The sequence below is a fragment of the Gorilla gorilla genome, chromosome 2 (assembly GCF_029281585.2).
Source record: "Gorilla gorilla gorilla isolate KB3781 chromosome 2, NHGRI_mGorGor1-v2.1_pri, whole genome shotgun sequence".
Classification (NCBI taxonomy): domain Eukaryota; kingdom Metazoa; phylum Chordata; class Mammalia; order Primates; family Hominidae; genus Gorilla; species Gorilla gorilla.
In genome coordinates, this window is record NC_086017.1 from 190,934,172 (window position 1) to 190,954,533 (window position 20,362).

The window sequence follows — 20,362 nt, forward strand, 5'->3', positions numbered from 1 at the left end:
TCTCTTATTTCAACATCTCTCATGCCTAACATAGGGTCTGATAGAAAATAGTCACTTAACTATAATGCTATATAAACAAATGAATGCCTGATTAAATTTTGGGAGATTTAAATTCATTCAACTTCTTAAAGTACTTGAAGTTGTTTTCCCTCACATATGTATTACACTCAGATTCTATGAACAGGTTACTGCCTTGTTTATCAACTCAGAACAAGGTGGCACAACATGATCAGAGCTTCCTATTTTGTGCATATTTTACTGAAACAGGAGGTGCCTTCTGTATGTGTCACCTACATATTTCATACAGGAAAAACCTCCTTCGACAGGGCTTTAGAAATGTATCAATTTCACCACCACAAATTAGATGTCACTGGTATAGATGAGATAAATAGCATACAGCATAGTTCGTCATGTCATAAATGTTCCTTGGCAGTCAGCATACTTCAGTGGATTTATGTAAAATGCTCCTGTTCCTTTGAAAATACTCCAAAGGTCCTGTAAAAATCATGAAGTGGTCCAACAAACTGGAATAATTTTGCTGGATCACAATGCTGCTCAATTGATTTCATTTTAACAATGGGGCAATATTATACATGCACCAACTTTTCAAAGCTTCTGCCTTCTAGCCTGCTGCTGCTCAGGTACAGGTGTAACACAGCTGTGATGTGGAACCAAGTCTTCCCATGCAGTCAGATTGAGTCAGGGCTCTGTCATCAAAGCTCTGTAACTAGGACGGGTAGCTGTTTCTAGTTTCATTTGCAAATGAATGGACACAGCAGGACTTCAGAAGGGTTCACATCGAATGGTCATAAATATACGAAGAACAAATTTAGCACTCTCCAGAGCTAGTGTTAAGAGCTAAAACAGGAAACTATTTAATAAAAATTTTAAAAGAGGGCTTATGTTTATGTCATTCATCCTTCCTGAATCTTGGTCCAATTTGAAGAACATCAAACCATATTTTAATAAATATTTTATAAATATTTTTATAAATAGAACAGTATGTAGAGTCATTTTATTGAACTTTGAGCATCTACCCAGAATATGCTTTGTAACATGTCCCTTGTAATTAGTTTTGTTGAGATGTGTTAACTTCAATGAATATACTAAAGAAGGCAGGAAGACCACTGAAGAGTGATAGAGAAAAATCTGAGAAAACTAAGGAAAGCACCATCAACAGCAACAAAATTAGAGGATGAAAATACATTGTCCTCAAGAACTTCACAGGACATAGATTAAGGAATGATTTTTGGCAGAAATTGGAAAACATACTCTGGGCAATATAGTAATGAGAAATCCTGCATTTCCCCCCTTACTTGGAAAGGGACTTGTTAGGTAAAGATTTGGCAATGACAGAATTTAGTTAAGAGTGAAAAACAACTGAAGCTGGTGATGTAAGTTCATGCAAGGAACTCAATCACAAATCCAATCATACTAGATGTTCTCTTTTCCCATCATGGCTTAAATTACTGGAGCAGAAATTTAGAGTAGACATAAAGAAAATATATTCTGATTGAAACGATTGCAAGACATCGAAATGGGTTACCCAGGAAAGTTTTGGAATATTCTTTTTTAGTGATTACTAAAAAAAGAACTGATACTCAGGGCTGGCCCTAGGCAAAAATGAAGAATCATAGACACAGATCATCACGGCAGGACAGCCTTAGAAATCATTGAGTCCAGAGATTCCCAAACTTGTCTGCACATCAAATCACCTGAAGATCTTTTCAGAATTCCAAAGCCTGGGTACAACCAGGACCCAACTAAATCACAATCTCTGGGGATGGGACACAGGCATCAAGATTTTTGGAAGCTCAGCAGGTAGTTCCAATGGCAGCCGAATTTGGGTATCATGATGTAATCTAATGGTATCATGTTATAGATGAAGAAACTGAGGCCTGCAGAGAGAAAGGGACTTTTCTAAGACTGCTGGGGCAGCAAGTAGTGGAGAACTAGAACCTATCTCCTGACCCTGATCTAATACACAAGGCATATTTTAAGAAAACAAGCAAACAACATACCTTATAAAATTAATATGTTGTCATTATAGGTAATTTTTTTTAAATATGGAAATTGTCAATGAAAAATAATTATTCAATCTCACCATCCAGAGATAAATTATTAATCACTGTTGATACTTTTGCATTTCCTTCTACTCTTTTCCCAAGGTTCTTATGTACTTTTTAATTTTTGTAAAAGGTCAGCCCTTATGGGAAAGGCTTTCTGGGAAGCTATAGGTACAGACAGTGCTTGGGGATACTGGGCCACATATCTATCTACCTTTGCTTCCCCTTCCTCCCATGGACACACAGCATGAGGTCCCATCTTTCCTGACACCTGCATGTAGCCTGATAATTGAATGGGTTCAGGATGGATTATGCAAGTTCTTCCTGAGTAATGAGGCAGAGACCAGGTGTGAAAGGCCTCCTTTGCAGAAGTGGTGTCAACCAAAATTGTACACCCATATTCAGGTCTCTGGAACCAGAGGAAGCTAGACTGAGAAGCTGCATCTGCTTCTGCTCATGTGACCACTTCACTTCCATTATGCTCCGGATCCTTGCCTAAATAAATCCAGAACCCTAACTTTACAGTGGTCTGTATATATTTGAGTGCGTGTGTGCATGTGTGTGTGTGTTCTCACCCATTTCAGGCAACCTGAAGGATGCAAAGCCGTTATTTAGAATGGGGTCATGTCTTTATTACTTGATCCAAATAACCACTGTGATTTGGTGGATCTGTAAAACGAAACTTCCCTGATGATAGAAATAACTCTAATTTTGAAGACCATATTGTATTATTGCCACCTGGCTAGTTAAAACTTCAATCTAATTTATGAGGTGACTCTTAATTCTGATTCTTATAATTCAGTGTCTATTCATGATAGGTGGGAAACAAATGCTTTAGCATCAAAAATAGATCATTTTGGAAAGGAAGACTGTCTTTAGAAGACCAAATGAGTCATAGACAAGGAAGTGGTTAACTTCAAATGCATCTTTCGGCCGGGCGCGGCGGCTCACGCCTGTAATCCCAGCACTTTGGGAGGCTGAGGCGGGCGGATCATGAGGTCAGAAGATCGAGACCATCCTGGCTAACACGGTGAAACCCTGTCTCTACTAAAAATAAAAAAAAAATTAGCTGGGCTTGGTGGCAGGCACCTGTAGTCCCAGCTACTCGGGAGGCTGAGGCAGGAGAATGGCGTGAACCTGGGAGGCAGAGCTTGCAGTGAGCCGAGATTGCGCCACTGCACTCCAGCCTGGGCGACAGAGCGAGACTCCGTCTCAAAAACAAAACAAAACAAAAAATATTAAATAAATAAATGCATCTTTCTCCAGTGTGTTCTTTATTCACTTTGGAGGCTACATTAATATCTTTAACAAACACCCTGCTATCATTACAGAAACATACCTAAGTTTAACTCACCCAGATTGGTCAGACTTATTCTGTGAAAATTAAATCTTTTTTTCACATTTACGTTTAAAAATCGTGTGATCTATCTATTTCTCTTCTGTAGCCAGATCAGATATCTAATCCTGTACATATTTGCATAGCCACTTCATCGATGTGAAGGACAGGGATTCACCCCTTTTATATGGCTACTCCAGCTTTTTGATGTGGGAAACAATTTGTGTCTAATAATCCAATAATCCAATATATTCTGATTTTTGGGGGCTTGACTTGAGGTTATTTATTCATTTTTTACTCTTCTGATACAAGGTCACTAAGATAGGATATCCCTATAAGTGTTTTATTCTCAGATTTTACCATATAACTCAGCTTTTTACAGGAAATCACATACATACCCAATTATTTGCTTGTGGCTCATGTATGGTATGAATACTTTCCGGGTATGTTTTAATACTCCACTGCACTTTCCTTAGTCTCTTTCCATGCCTCCAATTCTCTCAGTCCATTAAAGGTAGCTCTGCCCTTGTCACTGACTGCTGGATATTTCCAAGAATATCAAGTAATTTTAATATAAATTAAAACAGATTAATAAGAAAAATCTGAGATAAGGAAAGAAAAATATATTTCCAACCAAATTCCAAGTTCAGATAATTTCTAGTACTGTTTACTATCTGAATTCAGAGTTTCCTTCTTCTATCAACAGCTCCAAGGAAAAGTGCAAATGTGGTTTCTAGTTCTGCCTGCCAATAATCAGCAATGTATATTTGTTTCCAAGTCCCTTAACATCTCTGGATTTCAGCTCCTTCTCCGCCATGATGGGTTGGGCCCTATAAATCCCTGGTACTAGGCCCAAACTTTAACATGGCCTGTGACATTTCACAGGACAGTACCAGAGGTTCCAGAGAAGACCTCTGGGAATGTCATTTATATCTATGATGGGCCAGGCGCGGTGGCTCACGCCTGTAATGCCAGCACTTTGGGAGGCTGAGACGGGCAGATCACCTGAGGTCAGGAGTTTGAGACCAGCCTGGCCAACATGGTAAAATGCCGTTTCTACTAAAAATACAAAAATTAGCCAGGCATGGTGGTGGGTGCCTGTAATCCCAGCTACTCAGGAGGCTGAGGCAGCAGAATCACTGGAACCCTGGAGGCAGAGGTTGCAGGGAGCTGAGGGCACACCACTGCACTCCAGCCTGGGTGACAGAGAGAGACTCTGTCTCAAAAAAACAAAAAAAAAACTATGACAGTTAGTTTTTAAAATTTGTTGTTGATACGTAAGAGTTGTACATATTTATGAGGTATATGTGATGTTTCGTAGGTATACAATGTGTAACAATCAAATCAGGGTAATTAGGCTATCCTACACCTCACACACTTACCATTTCTTTGTGTTGAGAACATTTCAAATCTTCTAGCTATTTTGAAATATACAATAAATTATTGTTAACTATAGTTGCCCTACTGTGCCATTCAACACTAGAACTTATTCTATCTTACTATACTTTTGCACCCATCAACCAACCTCGTTTCATCACCCCCACCACCTCCCCAGCTGTGATGGTTAACTTTATGTGTCAACTTGACTGGGCCATGGAGTGCTGAGGTATTTGCTTCAACATTATTTCTGGGTGTGCTTATGAGGGTATTTCTGAATGAGCCTAGCATTTGAATCAGTAGACTGAGTAAAGCAGATTGCCCTCCCCAATTGGAAGAGCATCATTCAACCTGTTGAGGGCCTTAATAGAACAAAAGACAGAGAAAGGGAGAATTTACTCTCTCTACCTGGCTGCTTGAGCTGAGACATTGGTCTTCTCCTGTCCTCAGACTTGGTCTTACACCATCAGCTCTCCTGGTCCTCAGGACCAGGAGATTTAGACTGAGCTTACACCAAAGGTTCTTCTGGTACTCAGTCAGACCTTTGGACTCAGACTGGAACTACACCCCAAACTCACCAGTCTCCAGTATGCAAATGGCAGATCTTGAGACATCTCAGCCTCCACAATTGTGTGAGCCAATTCCTGATAATAAATCTAAATATGGAGATATATATAGAGATCTACATATGAAGATCTCGCTCTCCCTGCCTCCCTCTCTCTCTCTCCCTCTCTTTCTCCATGTGTGTGTATATATATATATATATATGTATATCCATCCACCCCACCCAACCAATAGGAGATATGTCTGTATATATTGATATATCTCCTGTTGGTGATATAGTGTGATATTGGATGGGGTGGGTGGATATATATGTGCATATGTATTTATATATAGATATCTGTATATTGATTGATATACAGATAACTGTATATTGATTGATATATAGATATCTGTATATTGATTGATATACAGATATTGATATACAGCTATATCTTCTCTTGGTTCTGTTTCACTGGAGAACCCCGACTAATATAAGATCTAAGGTACTGATGACTGATCACCTGGGAAGAAGAGGTATAACGGGTTGCCCTCATGGAAAAGGATTATTCTCTTAATCAATAGGAAGTATTTAGTTATTAAACAGCTATATACCCAGCATATTAAAGCATATCATATGAATAAAGTCAAATGAATAAAGGAAATTCAAGACGTCTCTTTGCCCACAGGGAGTTTACCAACTTTCCATTGAATCCTGAATGGTTGTGTATTTGATGTTCTACATATTAAACCAATAAGCAGCTTAAGTGTTTTTGGTCAGAAAGAATATTTAGTCATTCAGTATTTTGATTTTACTTTATAAAAAGTTTTTTTTTGAGACAAGTTTTGTTTTTTTTGAGACAGGTTCTCTCTCTGTTGCCCAGGTGCAACAAACAGGAATCTCTGCAGCCTTGACGTCCTGGGCTCAAGTGATTCTCCCACCTCAACCTCCCGAGTAGCTGGGACTATCTGCATCACCACGCCTGGCTAATTTTTAGATCTTTTGTAGAGATAGGGTCTTGCCATATTGCCCAGGCTGGTCTTGAACTCCTGGGCTCAAGTGATTCTCCTGCCTTGGTGTTCCAACGTTTGGGTAAATTTTTTTTTTTTTTAATAAAAACCAGAATAAGCAGACAGCTGACTTGAATATAGAACTAAAGACCAAAACTATTCTAACCCCTGGCTTCACTGTAAGGCAAAAATAAAGTGTGTAACCTGCAGATCTCATTATTGTTCCTTTTCAATAAACAACGAGTAACAGTATTCAATGCTACAGAAAATTTTATAGAATACTGATGATTGATTTATACAGTGCAGCACTGCTAAGAAAATATAGGATTTTGAGCATTCGACAGAAATAAAATTATGTTATTCTTCCTATAGAAACAAAAATTTGGCTGGGTGTGGTGGCTCACACCTGCAATCCCAGCACTTTGGAAGGCTGAGGTGGGCAGATCACTTGAGCTCAGGAGTTCAAGACCGGCTTGGGCAACATGGCAACATTTTGTCTCTACAAAAAATATAAAAATTAGCCAGGCATGGTGGTACATGTCTATAGTCCCAGCTACTCAGGAGGCTGAGGTGTGAGAATTGCTTGAGCCCGGAAGGAGGTGAGGCTGAATTGAACTGAGATCATGCCACTGAACTCCAGCCTCGGTGCCAGAGTGAAATCTCTCTCTCAAAAAAAAAAAAAAAGAAAAAAGAAAAGAAAAGAAGAATTAATAGCAACTTCTCTCAACAGTAAAATAAATGTGTGCATGTGACAGAGAAACAGAAAGAGTGATGGTTTCTAATATTCCCACAACTCAAAGTTTATTTAGAATATCAGAGCTGGAAGGGCCCTGTGGCAGAAACTGCTCATTGCCAATCAAAATGCCCTCAAACTGTGGTAATTGAATGGTGGCCATTTCTCAGCTTCCCTTGCAGTTTGGGGTAGGGGTCAGTGGGGATGGTGGTGCTGTGGTGTGCTTGACTAAGTCCCTGCCAATGGCGTGTGAGGAGATGAGATCTGAGTCAGAGCTTTTAGGAAAGTGGAACTGCCTCCTCAAGCTCTTTCTTCCCTGCATGGAATGGAGCAAGAATCGACCATGCAGATGAGGATGACACCCTTGGGGATGGAGGAGAAAGAAGTTACAAGGAACAGGGGACCCTGGATAATGGCATGGGGTAGATCTTCCTGCTAGTTTGGGACTTTAATTGCACACAAAAGAAATAAACTATCTTGTTTGGGCAATTCCATTTTGGGGAATCTTTTATAGCTACTAGTGTTACCCTAAGTAATAAATGGACCTCAAGAATCATCAATACCAGTTTCCTAAACTTTATAACTTTTGTCATTTCTGTACTTTTTTGCTATTTATACAATGTATTTTGTAATTAATACAGTTCTTTTACTTATATAGGCAAAATCTACTTAAGCCTTGCCTAAATCATGTCTGTGAAATCGCCAGTTTGAAGTGCTAATTATATTTTTAAGTATATATGAAAATAAATGCACAATTATTAAAATAAAATGTTCATCTGTTTTCCATCTGATCTCATAGTACATGAAATCCAATTTAATTTCAACCACGCATTTTACTAATGAAAAAGCTGTGGCCCAAATGCCATATTTTCAAAATTAGACTGAGGACCTACATCTAGTTTGAGACTTTTTCCACATACCTTATTATGCTACTTTCCTTTTTCTTGTAAGTTTAACATGTGATTCCTGGGCACAAAGCCTTCCAAGAAATGATTCAAACTACTTGCAAGCTACTGTCCCATTGGTGTTTAGAGACTCTCTTTGAAGAGAAAAGAGTAAAAGTTATTGTCCTGGACATGCCAATGGACAAACAGAAGCACAGAATAGTCTGTAACTCCTCAAGGCTGGCTCACATAGAGTCTATGTCTTTTCATGTTCACTTTCTTCTCCATTTATTTGCTCGGTAAGTATGGATGGATGAGATCACATCCAGAATGCAGATCGTGGATTTCTCAGATTTGAAGTTAAGGGAATTTTCCAAACTACTTTTTGGTCTGGAGGTAGTCTACAAATCTGATGGTCTAGAAGACTTATCTGTGAATAACTAAGGTTTTGTTAGAATGGGTCAAATTAAATATTTTTATTACTTTAGGATTTATATAGTAGATATCAAAAAGAAGTGAAAGGATATGGCAACTACCCATAATTCTGACCTTAAAAATTTAGACATAGACTGTAAATCCCTCTTTTTTAACTGATCACTTATCCACAAATTTATCTAAGACTATCTTGCCTTATACTTTTTTTTTTTTTTGGTTTTTTGATGGAGTTTTGCTCTTGTTGCCCAGGCTGGAGTGCAGTGGCGTGATCTTGGTTCACTGCAACCTCTGTGTCCTGGGTTCAAGTGATTCTCCTAACTCAGCCTCCCAGGTAGCTGGGATTACAGGCATGCACCATCATGCCTGGCTAATTTTTGTACTTTTAGTAGAGACGGGGTTTCACCATGTTGGTCAGGCTGGTCTTAAACCTCTGACCTCAGGTAATCCACCCACCTCAGCCTCCCAAAGTGCTGGGATTATAGGTGTGAGCCACTGTGCCAGGCCTTATCTTGCCTTATACTTTTATCCTTGCCATCTGTCAGCATTCATTGCAAGTGATTCTACCATTATTCTTAACTCTGCTTCATATTGTTTTTGGAAGTAAAATTTTATTTGTTTAAAACAGAAGAAAATCTAATCAATGTGAGAGCAAAGGGAGTTTTGCCATTTTCCCAATGAACTCACAACATATGATTTATGTACATTTGACTTGTGAAGGATGTTAGCTAACATGACAAACCAATCTTTAGGAAATCTCTATTTTAAGCAGTTAACTTCAAGATTTCTTTAATATTGCCCAAAGAATGTTTTCATACATTATCAGAAGATTTTCTCCTTTTTGGATACTGAATCTAAGTTAGAATGGTTTAAGGAATGTTTAATGCATTAATTCTTTCCACTTCAAAGAGGTAATATTGTCACAGAAAGCAAAAGAAAATTTGAGGAGGTGCTAGAGATGGATAATTTTCTTGCTAGGAGGACACCCAAGTTAGCAGTTTCTTATATAATCCTATATTAATAAAAGCAGTTCAAGAATGGTCTCCAATTTTGTTCAATAACTTGATATTTCTGAGATGCCTATCAGACCTATAGTATATACACTGGGAATAATTTCAGGTAAAAACAAAATTTCTATATGGAAAGCACTTTTGAGTTTATGTCACTGAAGCTGGGTTTAGCTGTTGTGTTGTTTTGAGCATGGCATCTGTTAGTTAAAGAGAAATAAAGAAAGTCACTGTCAGCCTGTTTGGGCTGGTATAACAAAAATTCCATAAACTGGGTGGCTTATAAACAGCAAACATTTATTTCTCACAGTTCTGGAGGCTGAGAAGTCCAAGATCAAGGAGCTGGCAGATTAGGTGTCTGGTGAGGGCCTGGTCCTCATTGAAACTGCTTTCTTGCTCTATCCTTACATGTTTGTAGGACAAACAAGCTCCCTCAGATCTCTTTTATAAGAGCATTTTCCACCTTCATGACCTAGTCACTTCCCAAAGGCACCATCTCTTCATACCATCTCACTGGGGATTAGGCTTCAACCTATGAATGCTAAAGGGACAAAACATTCATACCATAGCAATCACCTGTATTTCTAGAACAAGGAATTACTAGTTAGCAGTAAACTTTTTCACTGCCCATGTTCTTATAACAGTAATTACCAATTTGCTATGATTTTTCATAAAATGCTGTGGGAGGCAATGTTAGCTTGAAGCCTTGAGGTTTGTGCCCTCTGCAATAGGACATATAAATGGAAGGTTAGAAAGCTGCTTTCAATGAAGATTGTCATGAAGAGAGGTCTAGGAGCTTTGCAGAACAAAATGCAAAAGTCCCCAACCAGATCCTTGGTGAAGGGCTGAATGTCCCCTAAGGAACATGGACTGTCACAAAAAAGGTTTTCATTCATTCTCCTTTGGGGATCAGAGAGGACAAGCTTAGAACCAGCTAGATAGTAGGGGAATAGTTTGAAAAATTCCCATCCAGAATGAATGAATACATTGTTTCTGTGCTACGAGGGTAATCTTCCAATTTTGGGAGTATTAAATGGTGTTAGGAATGGAGATGAGGAAGAGAGTAGTGGAATGGGATGAGGCTGGGGACTGTGAGGAGTAGTTATTGAATGCTGCTTAACAAATCACCATACACTTAGCAACTTCAAGCAACACGCGTTTACTATGTCACACTGTTTCTGAGGGTCAGGAATTAGGGAGTAACTTAGCTGGATGGCCTGACCTGGGGTCTTTTATGAAGGTGGAATTAAGCTGCTGGCTGGGCCTGCAGTCATCCCAAGGTAGGGTCTGGAGAATACATTCACAAGATAACTCCCTCATGTGGTATGGACAGGAGACCTCATATGGGCTGCCAACAGTCTGCATGATGTGGTAGCTGGGTTTACCCCAGAGTGAGTGATTGAGAGAAAGAGCAGGGAGGAGGCCACAGTATATACAATGATCTAATCTTAAAAATCACACACCATGACTTCCACTTTATTCTATTTATGAGAAGTGAGTCACTAAGTCCAGCCCACACTCAAGAGGAAGAGAATTAAGCTCCCATATTTTGAAGGGAGTATCAAATAATTTGTGGACATGTTAAACTATCACAAGTAAGGTTTCACGTAAAGCTAAAGAAAAGAGAAGTGGGGGACGAGAAGAGTCAGAGTTCCAGAAATTAAAGGTCTTAGTAGAATTTAATAGTCTCAACTAATTTGCCAGAAGGATGTAAGGATATGCTTCCTGTTCTTGCCTCTGATGACTGAACTGTACTCTACTTTGTCCATACATCCTCATTCTTTCTCATTTACATATTTCATTATTCTTTAAAAAAATTTGCTCATAAGAATACCTCCTCAGGGTAAAAGTAGAGCTGTTAAAACATTGCTTAAAAGGCATAAAACAAGCATTATAATAATATTAGAGTCAAGCAGAACGTGATTTTGAATCTAGGGGGAAAAGTTCATCCTTTGTTAGTCGGTCAGTAAGTTAGTCATATACCTTAAGCACTCACTAGTGAAGAGATGTTTAGATGAAATAGATGCATTAAAATAATAAATTGTTAATTTGTTCACTTATTTATCCAGTAAAAATTTGCACCAGACTCCATGGCAGGTGCTGGGAACATAAAGAAGGATGAATAAAGAAGGAAGTCACAATCTGGTATGGGAGATCGACATGAAACCCGTAATAACTATACCACATGGTAAGCTATACTTGAGTGATCACCTGGTTTGTATTTGTCTGTGATTCTTCACCTTAATTACTCCTTAAGGACAGAATTGATCTTATTCAATTCTCTATTACTAGCACCCAGCACAGTGCCTGGCCCATGGAAGCAGCTAAGGCATATGTGATGAATGTGTTGCTAAATCCAATGTATTCTAAATGTTGCAGCACTTAGAGAGACTAGCTAAACACAATACCAGATGCTGGCTGGCTCTCTTTCCCTTCCTGCTAACGTTGATGAAGGAGGTATTTTTGGCTTGTGGTTGCAGTGTGCTGACTTCTTACATGACCTTCTCTCTCCTCTGCAGATGAAGCATAATTCTCTGTAGAAATCTCGACTCCTGGGAGGCAGCTTTGGGCCTCACTGAGCTCTGGGAGCTCCTTCGCAGTTTGTCACTCCTGTGCCTCCCTGTGCATCCTTCCTAGGGACCTAGTGGACAGTGCATTTAGGCTGCTGGCTATAAGGAAAATCCAGGAGGAAGCATAGAGGAAGCTCCTCTCTCTTTTGTTCAGGGAAGATGCATTTTATTTTTTAAGCCCAGAATGGGAGTATCTATCTCTTTGTCCTAAAATTACAATACTTTAGGTAGAGATAATTTTTCTTTTCTCTTCTTCCTCTTCTTCTTCTTCTTCTTCTTCTTCTTCTTCTTCTTCTTCTTCTTCTTCTTCTTCTTCTTCTTCTTCCTCTTCCTCTTCTTCTTCTTCTTCTTCTTCTTCTTTTTGGAGGTAGGGTCTCATTCTGTCATTCAGGCTGGAGTGCAGTGGCATGATCAGGGTTCACTGTAGCCTCTACATCCTGGGCTCAAGCGATCCTCCCACCTCAGCCTCCTGAGTATCTGGGATGACAAGTATGTGCCACCATGCCTGGCTAATTTTTCTGTCTTTTTGTAGAGATGAGGTTTCACCTTGTTGCCCAGGCTGGTCTCAAACTCCTGGGCTCAGGCAACCTGCCTGCCCAGGAGTTTGAGACCAGCCTTGGCAATATGGTGAAACTTCACCTCCCAGAGGACTAGGATTACAGGCATGAGGCACCACGCCAGACTTGATGTTTCAATACAATGTTAAGATATGGAGGAAAAGATCCTCACCCATATAAGGCTTAGCTAGAGCTAAGAGTTCAACGTGAGCTTGAGGAATGACAGTCTTTGCACATCAACAGGTTCCCAGGTCATTTACTACAAAAAATACATGTTCATGTGGTTTTAGTTGTCTTTTCTCCAACAGTGGATAATGTATTTTAGGGCACTTCAGCCAAAAACTTAGTCAATTTGCACATTTCCAGGTATTAATATAAGTAAAAATGAGTTCATACCATCTAAAATACAAAATATGCCCAATGTTACTGGCAAGATTGGTTGGAGCCTGCATTCTTATAAATGTGTCTCTCTGACTGACATCAAGACCAAGACAATTACAGAGGACACTGCGGCCCAGTCCCAGGCAGAAATCTGTATGCTTCAGGCAGAATTGTTTAATGTCAACTATTAAAATGGAGATACAGTTATGTTGGAAGGTTATATGGCACTTTATATACAACAATAGATAGATGAAAAAAAGCGTTACCCATACAGAGTGATTAACATAATTAATGAATGAATTTCATTCATCCATCCATTCAGTCAACAAATATTTATTGATTATTCGTAGGTACCAGACATTGTTCTAGATACTAGGGTACAGTGGTAAATAAGAGACTAGGCCCCTTTTCTCATGGAGGCTGCATTTTTAAAGTAGAAAGACAGATTATAGACAGATAAATAAATAAAAACAAACAAGAAAGGACCCAGTGATAAATACTAGGATGAAAAACAAAGGCCTAGGCGATGCAATGGCAATTGAGTGATCAGGTTCAGCTTTTCTGAGGCATTGGCAATCCAGCTAAAATTTGAATGTCAAGAAGGAACCTGCCACCTGAAGATCGGAGGAAAGAGTGTTCCATATAGACAGAAGAGAAGGTGGGGACAGTGGGCAGTAAACTTGGGTGTGGGAGAGGAACAGAGAGAAAGGCAGAAGCCAAAACACCTGGAGCTCAGTAAGGGGACTGAGAAGAAGAAGAAAGAGTGGAGAGGTGGCCAGGTGCCGATCATGAGGCAGGATGATAACAAAAAATGGAATAGAATGTAAAATAGGAAGAACGTTGGAATCAGATGATATAAAAACATAAGGCAGAGATTTTGGAAAAATTCAACTTGCTCCAGGCATGATTTTCATCTGGAGCTTACTAGTATTTAAAATTGCCTCTGATGAAGGCAATCTGCATCACCATTCTTTGTCTTGAAATAAAGAATAAGACACTTTTAGTCCTTTTAAGAATCTTATATCCCACTGTAGTGTCCATGACTTACAACTTTCCCCTTGATTATCAACATAATACATCTTTATGAAAGAACATTTGGAAAATACAAATAAGCCAACAGGAGAAGAAAAAATCCATTCCAAATCCAGCCACCCAAGAATAACTATTGCTAACATTTGGGCACAGAATCTGCTATGGTCTGAATGTGTTCCCTCAAATTCATATGTTGAAACCTAACTCCAAAGGTGATGTATTAAGAGGTAGGGCCTTTGGGAGGTGATTAGGTCACGAGGGCGGGGCTGTCATGAATGGGATTAGTGCCCTTATACAAGAGGCCTGAGGGAATTTGTTAGCCTTTTTTGCCCTTCTGCCATGTGAGGACCCAGCAAGAAGGTGCCATCTATGAGGAACGGGCCCTCAGCAGACACCAAATCTGTTGGCAACTTGATCTTGAGCTTTTCAGCCTCCAGAACTGTGAGCAATACATTTCTACTACTTATAAATGACCATATCTCAGGTTATTTTGTTATAGCAGCTCAAATGGACTAAGACAAACTCTATGTTCATACAATGCAGTGGTTCAGAATACAAACTCTGGAGTCTGGGTGAGAATTGTTGCTTTGCAACTTGCTAAACTTGTTTTGCAACTTGCTAGTTGACTTTCAGTCTATCTTAATTGCTTATAAAATGCCACATAACTGTCTGCAAGGTCTTTAAGCCTCAGTTTTCTCTTCTGAAAAATGGAATAGTAATCTTACTTTCTTCATAGCACTGCTGTGATGATTAAAGGACATAAGCCATGTAATTTTCCTGATTTAGTACCTCGCACATAGTACATTCTTTAACATGTTACCTATTATGCTGTTATCATTTTACAAAGTTGGGATTATACTGTAAAACTTTCCATATATAAACTACTATTTCAATTATCGCTAGACATTTTTAATAGTTACATAGTATTTTGCTATAAGGATATGATATAATTTAGTTAAACTCTGTTATGGGATACTTTGGCTTTTTCCAAATTTTCACTATTTAATGAAAGTCTACAGATAAAATATTGCAACTTTCAAGTTACGTCTCTAGGATAAATTCTATGAAGTGGCTGGGTCGATGAGCATAAATATTTCCAAGACTCTTCTGAGGCATATTATTATGTCTTCCGCTATGAATTTAGATATAGCCTGGGTAAGAATAATGTCTGGAAGTAAATATGTGTGAAGTTTTGGAGGCATGATTTACCATCAGCTTAATGTAAATACTCTATCTCCTCCTTCCCCACGCATTCACACTTTTTTCTCCACACCTGTTCACACCTTCTGGTGGGCACCATTTCCCTTCATTACTTAGGGAGGCTTCCCAATACCAGGCTTCTGGTTAAGCAACTCTGCTCATAGTTTTCTGATTTGCTGGGAATTCTGTACTTACCGTTCTTTTTACTTGAAGACATAACTTACAGGGTTTTAGTATATTGGGAATCCAAGCCCCTCAACTTACAGGTGATATGAAACTAAAGTAGAATGAACAAGTGGTTTGTCCAAATTGGTCCTGTGGACCATGCTATTGTTAGACTGCTAAGTAATGCTGGATCATTTCTTTATCTTTAGAACCTGGATCAGCAGCCAGTACACGTAAACAGCCAGTATGGTTTACTGAATGAATAACTACTTGAAGTAACTTGAAGCCTCCTAGGATTTTGTAACTGGAAAGGATCATAGAGGCATGGAAACTGAGGCCTAGATTGGTTAATGAGATGTAGGTAGTTATATAACATTAGTGACAAGTTGGGATAACAACTCAGGTCCCAGTACAGACAAGGAGAAGCCAGGAGATGTGGCTTGCTGGGCTGAGATGGGCATGAAGAGGAAAGATTAATTCTGACTTGCTCCAGAGGGGGTAAAACCAAGACCAACCAAAACTGCAAGTTGCTGGTAGGCCAATTTCAGCATAAGAAAGAACTTTTTGATAATTAGTACTGTCCAAAATGGAAATGGATTTTCTTGAAAAGAAGTGAGTAGCCCCTAATTGGAAGTGTTCAAATAAAACAGGGTAATAATTTGTGAAGTGTTTTAATAGAAAAAATTTTTTTGGTTTGTGTGTCTGGTGGGGATAAACGACTTCTAAGGTCTCTATCAAAGCGAAGATTAAATGATTTGTGAATATATGTATCTTGATAGATAGATAGTCTTCCCTTGTTGATCTGTTACTTTGTAATTAAGTCTTTTGAATGTGAATTCATTATCTTTCTCATTACAGATACATTTAAATGTCTTTACTTACCCAAGATTCCATGGGTTTAAAATAATCGTTTTAGTGGTATTTCAGTGTGCTACACACAGTAGGAGTTCAAAAGATAAAATTTAAATTAGCTCTTAACTTTGGAAAACCTACATTTAAAGTAAATTGAGCTACAGGCTCCATGCATTTGAACAATTTGATTGAACTCAGCTGGTCTCAACCAAATAAATCAGTTGATCACATTCAAGAGCACTAAATATTCATTAGCTTTTTTTAATTAAAAAAGGATAAAATTAAGGAATTTGGGTAGATGGTATTGTGGTGAAATAAAAGTGTTCTCTTATTGGCTTTCTGAATAATAATCTGAAATTATGGCTGGAAGTCTTTCCCAGAATTGAAAGAATCCTTTAAATATTAAACTGCAAATATAATTTTATTGCGCTTCAGGTATAGAGGCACTGAAAGACCACCCTTTCAGTGTAATCCTTTCATGCAAATCCTAGGAAGACAAGTCACATAAATGAACCATATTCCAGAAATACTTTCAATTTTCAAGATTTCATATCCATAATAGAAACGGAGTTTCCAACAAGTTCATAAGTAAGTTCAGTGAAAAGCTCCACACTCAAATAGCAATCTAGCAAAGCTTTGATGAGTAGCAGAGATAGCATCTGTGATGCACTCTTTTTGAGTCTACTCGGGAAGGAAATGCATTAAAAAAACAGCAAAAGTTGCTTTCTGTTTATTTAGGTTTTTTTTCTTCCCTTTCTTCTTTTCTCCCTCCTTTCTTCCCTCTTCCCTTTTCTCTCTCTCTCTTTCTTATTAGAAGGCTAAATACAGAAATCAATGTTCCAATCAGGTATTCATTTGAATTATCAACAATTTTTGGACATTCTTAATAATAAAATTTGCTCAAGTCAAGATGGACAATCCATTAGCTAGAATATTCCAGCCATGCCCTTTTCTCGCCTATTTAGGAACATATATATCACACGGGCAGCAAGATCTTCTGTTTCAGACATTGTGCTAGATGCTAGAGAGATAAAAATATAAGGCATGAACCTTGGCCTCACAGACACCTAGCAAATCCATAGCATTGGCTCACCATAGAACCTAGACTAGACTCAGAGTTCTTTCTGACCCAGGACTCCTGACAGTCATTGCTAATCTATCGCTGCATTGGCATAAGAGGTAATATATATTTGTCATCCATGGTGGGAAATCAAATGTTCTCTGGTACATTGATTATACCAGATTCTGTACCAAATGATTGTCTCATTTTGACAATCATAATCATGGCTATTTCACGTCTATAATATAAGACCCATTTCATTTCTATCTTGCTGAAGTTTGATTTTTCAAATGCCACTCTCAGGAGCATGAAACAGAAAAAACTAATTTTAAGAAAAGTTACCTCCACTGCTGCTTTTGCCCTTTCAAACTCTTCTTCTAAGGAGTGGTTTCTAGAAAGTAATGCGCTTCCCCAGCGATGTTCTTTGGTCAGTCGAGCCTGAAATCAATCATACACATAGTGTTATAATATTAGAATCACATGTTATTATAGAAATATACAGGTGCTTTTCATTTTCCCATTTCACTTCCCTAGAGTTCAAGAATCATCTGTGACTGATGACATTTTTGGAGTACTGTGCTGGTATGATGTTGCCTAAACTGAGATGCTGTCAAAATGTGTGTGAGCATGCATGCGTGATTCTTCCAACAGTGGGTCTCAGCCCTGGACATATTGAAACCACTCCTCAGGCCTCATCTCCCAAAGATCTTATTTTAATTGGTCTCGATTCCAGGCCTTGATATTTTAGTTAACCTCTCCAAGTGATTCTGATACGCAGCTAGGATGGGCAATCTCCATTACAAGTCTAGCTTTAGAAATTGATATTCAAGCTTTCAGCTTGTGAGGAAGATCAGCCTCCGGTTAAAAACATAAAAGCTGCAGAAATGAAAGTGTGGCTTCCAGGCCTTTCTCCGTATGTACACAGCAGATCCTCATGCAGAGTTCTCTTCCTTTTGCTTTCCCTCTGTTGGCACTGTCTTATGTCTCATTTCTTAGGATATTGCTCTCTATTAAATAATAATGAATCACTTAGATAAAATCATGTCTGATAAGGCCAACTGCTTTGCCACAATTAATAGGCAATGTAATATTTACACATCTTAACTTAGCTAAATGCAAATATTTTCAGAAGACCTTTCCCCAAGAGTCCGCTGTAGTTTTTAAAATGTTATTAATTTTTAATTTCACAAAAATTGAATACTTATCTCGAAAAAAAATTAATCATGGAAAATAAGAGGTGGACCACTAGACCTTTTTTCTCTGCAGTTACATAAACATTTAAACACATAATGTGTATTGTAATATGTACAGTAATGTGTTTCAAAAACATATGAAACATAAAAGGCATGCAATTCTTCAATTTTTTCACTCAACAATTTACCTTGGAGAGTTTCCATTTTTGTTTTTTGTTTTTTTTGGTCAACCTCTGTGCTCTACCAGGGGATCCATGAGGGTAAGAATCTTGTTTGGTTACTTTTGTACTCCCCATGCCCAGCACAGGGCCAGACAAGGGATGAGTGCCCACATATGCCTAAGGGCTGCAGGATGAGGCATGCACTGAGACACAGCGAGGCCTTGGGGAATAGGAGGAGAGGGGCTTGAAATGAATTTCCCCGGTCCCTTTTATTATAGAGTGGAGGTGGGGTAGGGAGGGTGACTTCATGGTATGTGTGTTAGATTGCTCTGTAGCAGTGATGCTCAACCCTGGCTTTCCGTGGGAATTACTTGAACAGGCCTGGGCCCCACCCCAACCAATTAAATAAGAAACTCTGGGGGTGGGGCCCGGGCCTTTGATGTTTGAACAGCGCCTCTGGTAATTCTGAAAAGCAGTCGTGGTTTGAAAACCGCTGTTCTACAGCAAAACTTCCCTCTTCACACAGCACTTGCCCTTCAAATAGCTCAGCTGCTCTTCATTCATTTCTCTACCATTGTTGGTCCTGAAGGGGACCCCCTCTTCTATTGTGACACGATAGTACTACCAGACACCGCTCTAAGTAATTTAGACATTATAATTTATTTTGCTCTTTTGGCGACTTCATGAGGTAGGTATTATCAACTCCATTTTCAAGATGATGATGTTGAGATACAGAGAGCTTAATTCGCTTGCCCAAAGTTATACAGCTAGTAAGTGGCAGGGCTGGTACTTCAAGGCCATGCTCATAACCACTGTTCTACACTGCTTCTCCCAGGCGGCTGTGCTCACCCAGTCATGCCAGGAAGACAGAAAACAGAGAAAGGCTGCCCCTGGGGGGCCATTGCATAGGCGAGGAGTCAACAACGAAGCCCTAAGAATACTGTGGATTGCAAGCAATAATGAAGTAATTATGACCGTAAACAACAGTGTTAGTCTGTGTTTTGCTTTAATACATGTGGAACGTTTATTTATTAAACATTAATTTATGTTTCCTCCTCTTTGTTGGGAATACTTCTGTATCCTCAGTATCTCCTAGCAGGCAGTAGGTGCTCCATAAGTAGTCAATAAATAGTTGTTGAAAATACGCTGTCAATGAATAGATGCATGAATGAATTAAAGATATTTTCTTTCCTTAGCCCCAGAAGGTGTTCTCAGTCAAGGTTCTCTGTTCAATCCAGGAGGCTAAGGAGGAAGTTATAGGAGACTGAAAGGGGTCTTGTTTTTTGTCCTGGATCTGGAGTGGCAGAGGTCTGTGCTAGCAAGGTCCTACTGCCTGGGCTTTAGAAGTGGGCAATGGCAGCTGAATGCCGGAGGGGGCTGCCTAGGAAAATGCAAGGCCCGCAGGCAGCACAGGGGTGAGGCGCCTACAGGGGTGTCTGTGGTCAGAAGAGGGAAGGGTGGTGGAGTACCTCTGGGCTTGCAGGAGCATCAGCGCCTCACTGTTGGGTGGGCCAGGCTCATGGGCCACCATGAACAAGTAGCCTCCCTTCTCTAGGCCCCATGAAAGCTACTACCTCCTCCTAACCCAGACACCTGACACAGGGAGGGTGACCTGAAACATAAAAGTGAAGCCAACTATCATATCATCCTGGCAAGTAGGGTCTTAGAGCCAGATTTAATATCAGTAAATAAAAATAATAAGACGTTTCTTGTACTCCAGGGTTGTGGCAGCCAATTTATACTCTTTGCAAAAGCAAAAGAACTTGTGATAGAAAAATGTATGCCCAACACTGAAAGAGGCAAAT

The 20,362-nt window shown here is 39.2% G+C and overlaps 1 protein-coding gene across 22 annotated transcripts in view; it reads right to left on the reverse strand.

Moving 5' to 3' along the window:
* The window catches only part of PEX5L (peroxisomal biogenesis factor 5 like), a 242,110-nt gene that overhangs the window by 45,562 nt on the left and 176,186 nt on the right, over nt 1–20,362 (reverse strand). For all 22 annotated transcript variants that reach the window (XM_004038055.5, XM_055381829.2, XM_004038053.5 and 19 more), the window contains one exon: nt 17,546–17,641. In XM_004038055.5, coding sequence (XP_004038103.1) covers nt 17,546–17,641 — 96 coding nt within the window. The remainder of the gene's footprint in view (nt 1–17,545; nt 17,642–20,362) is intronic.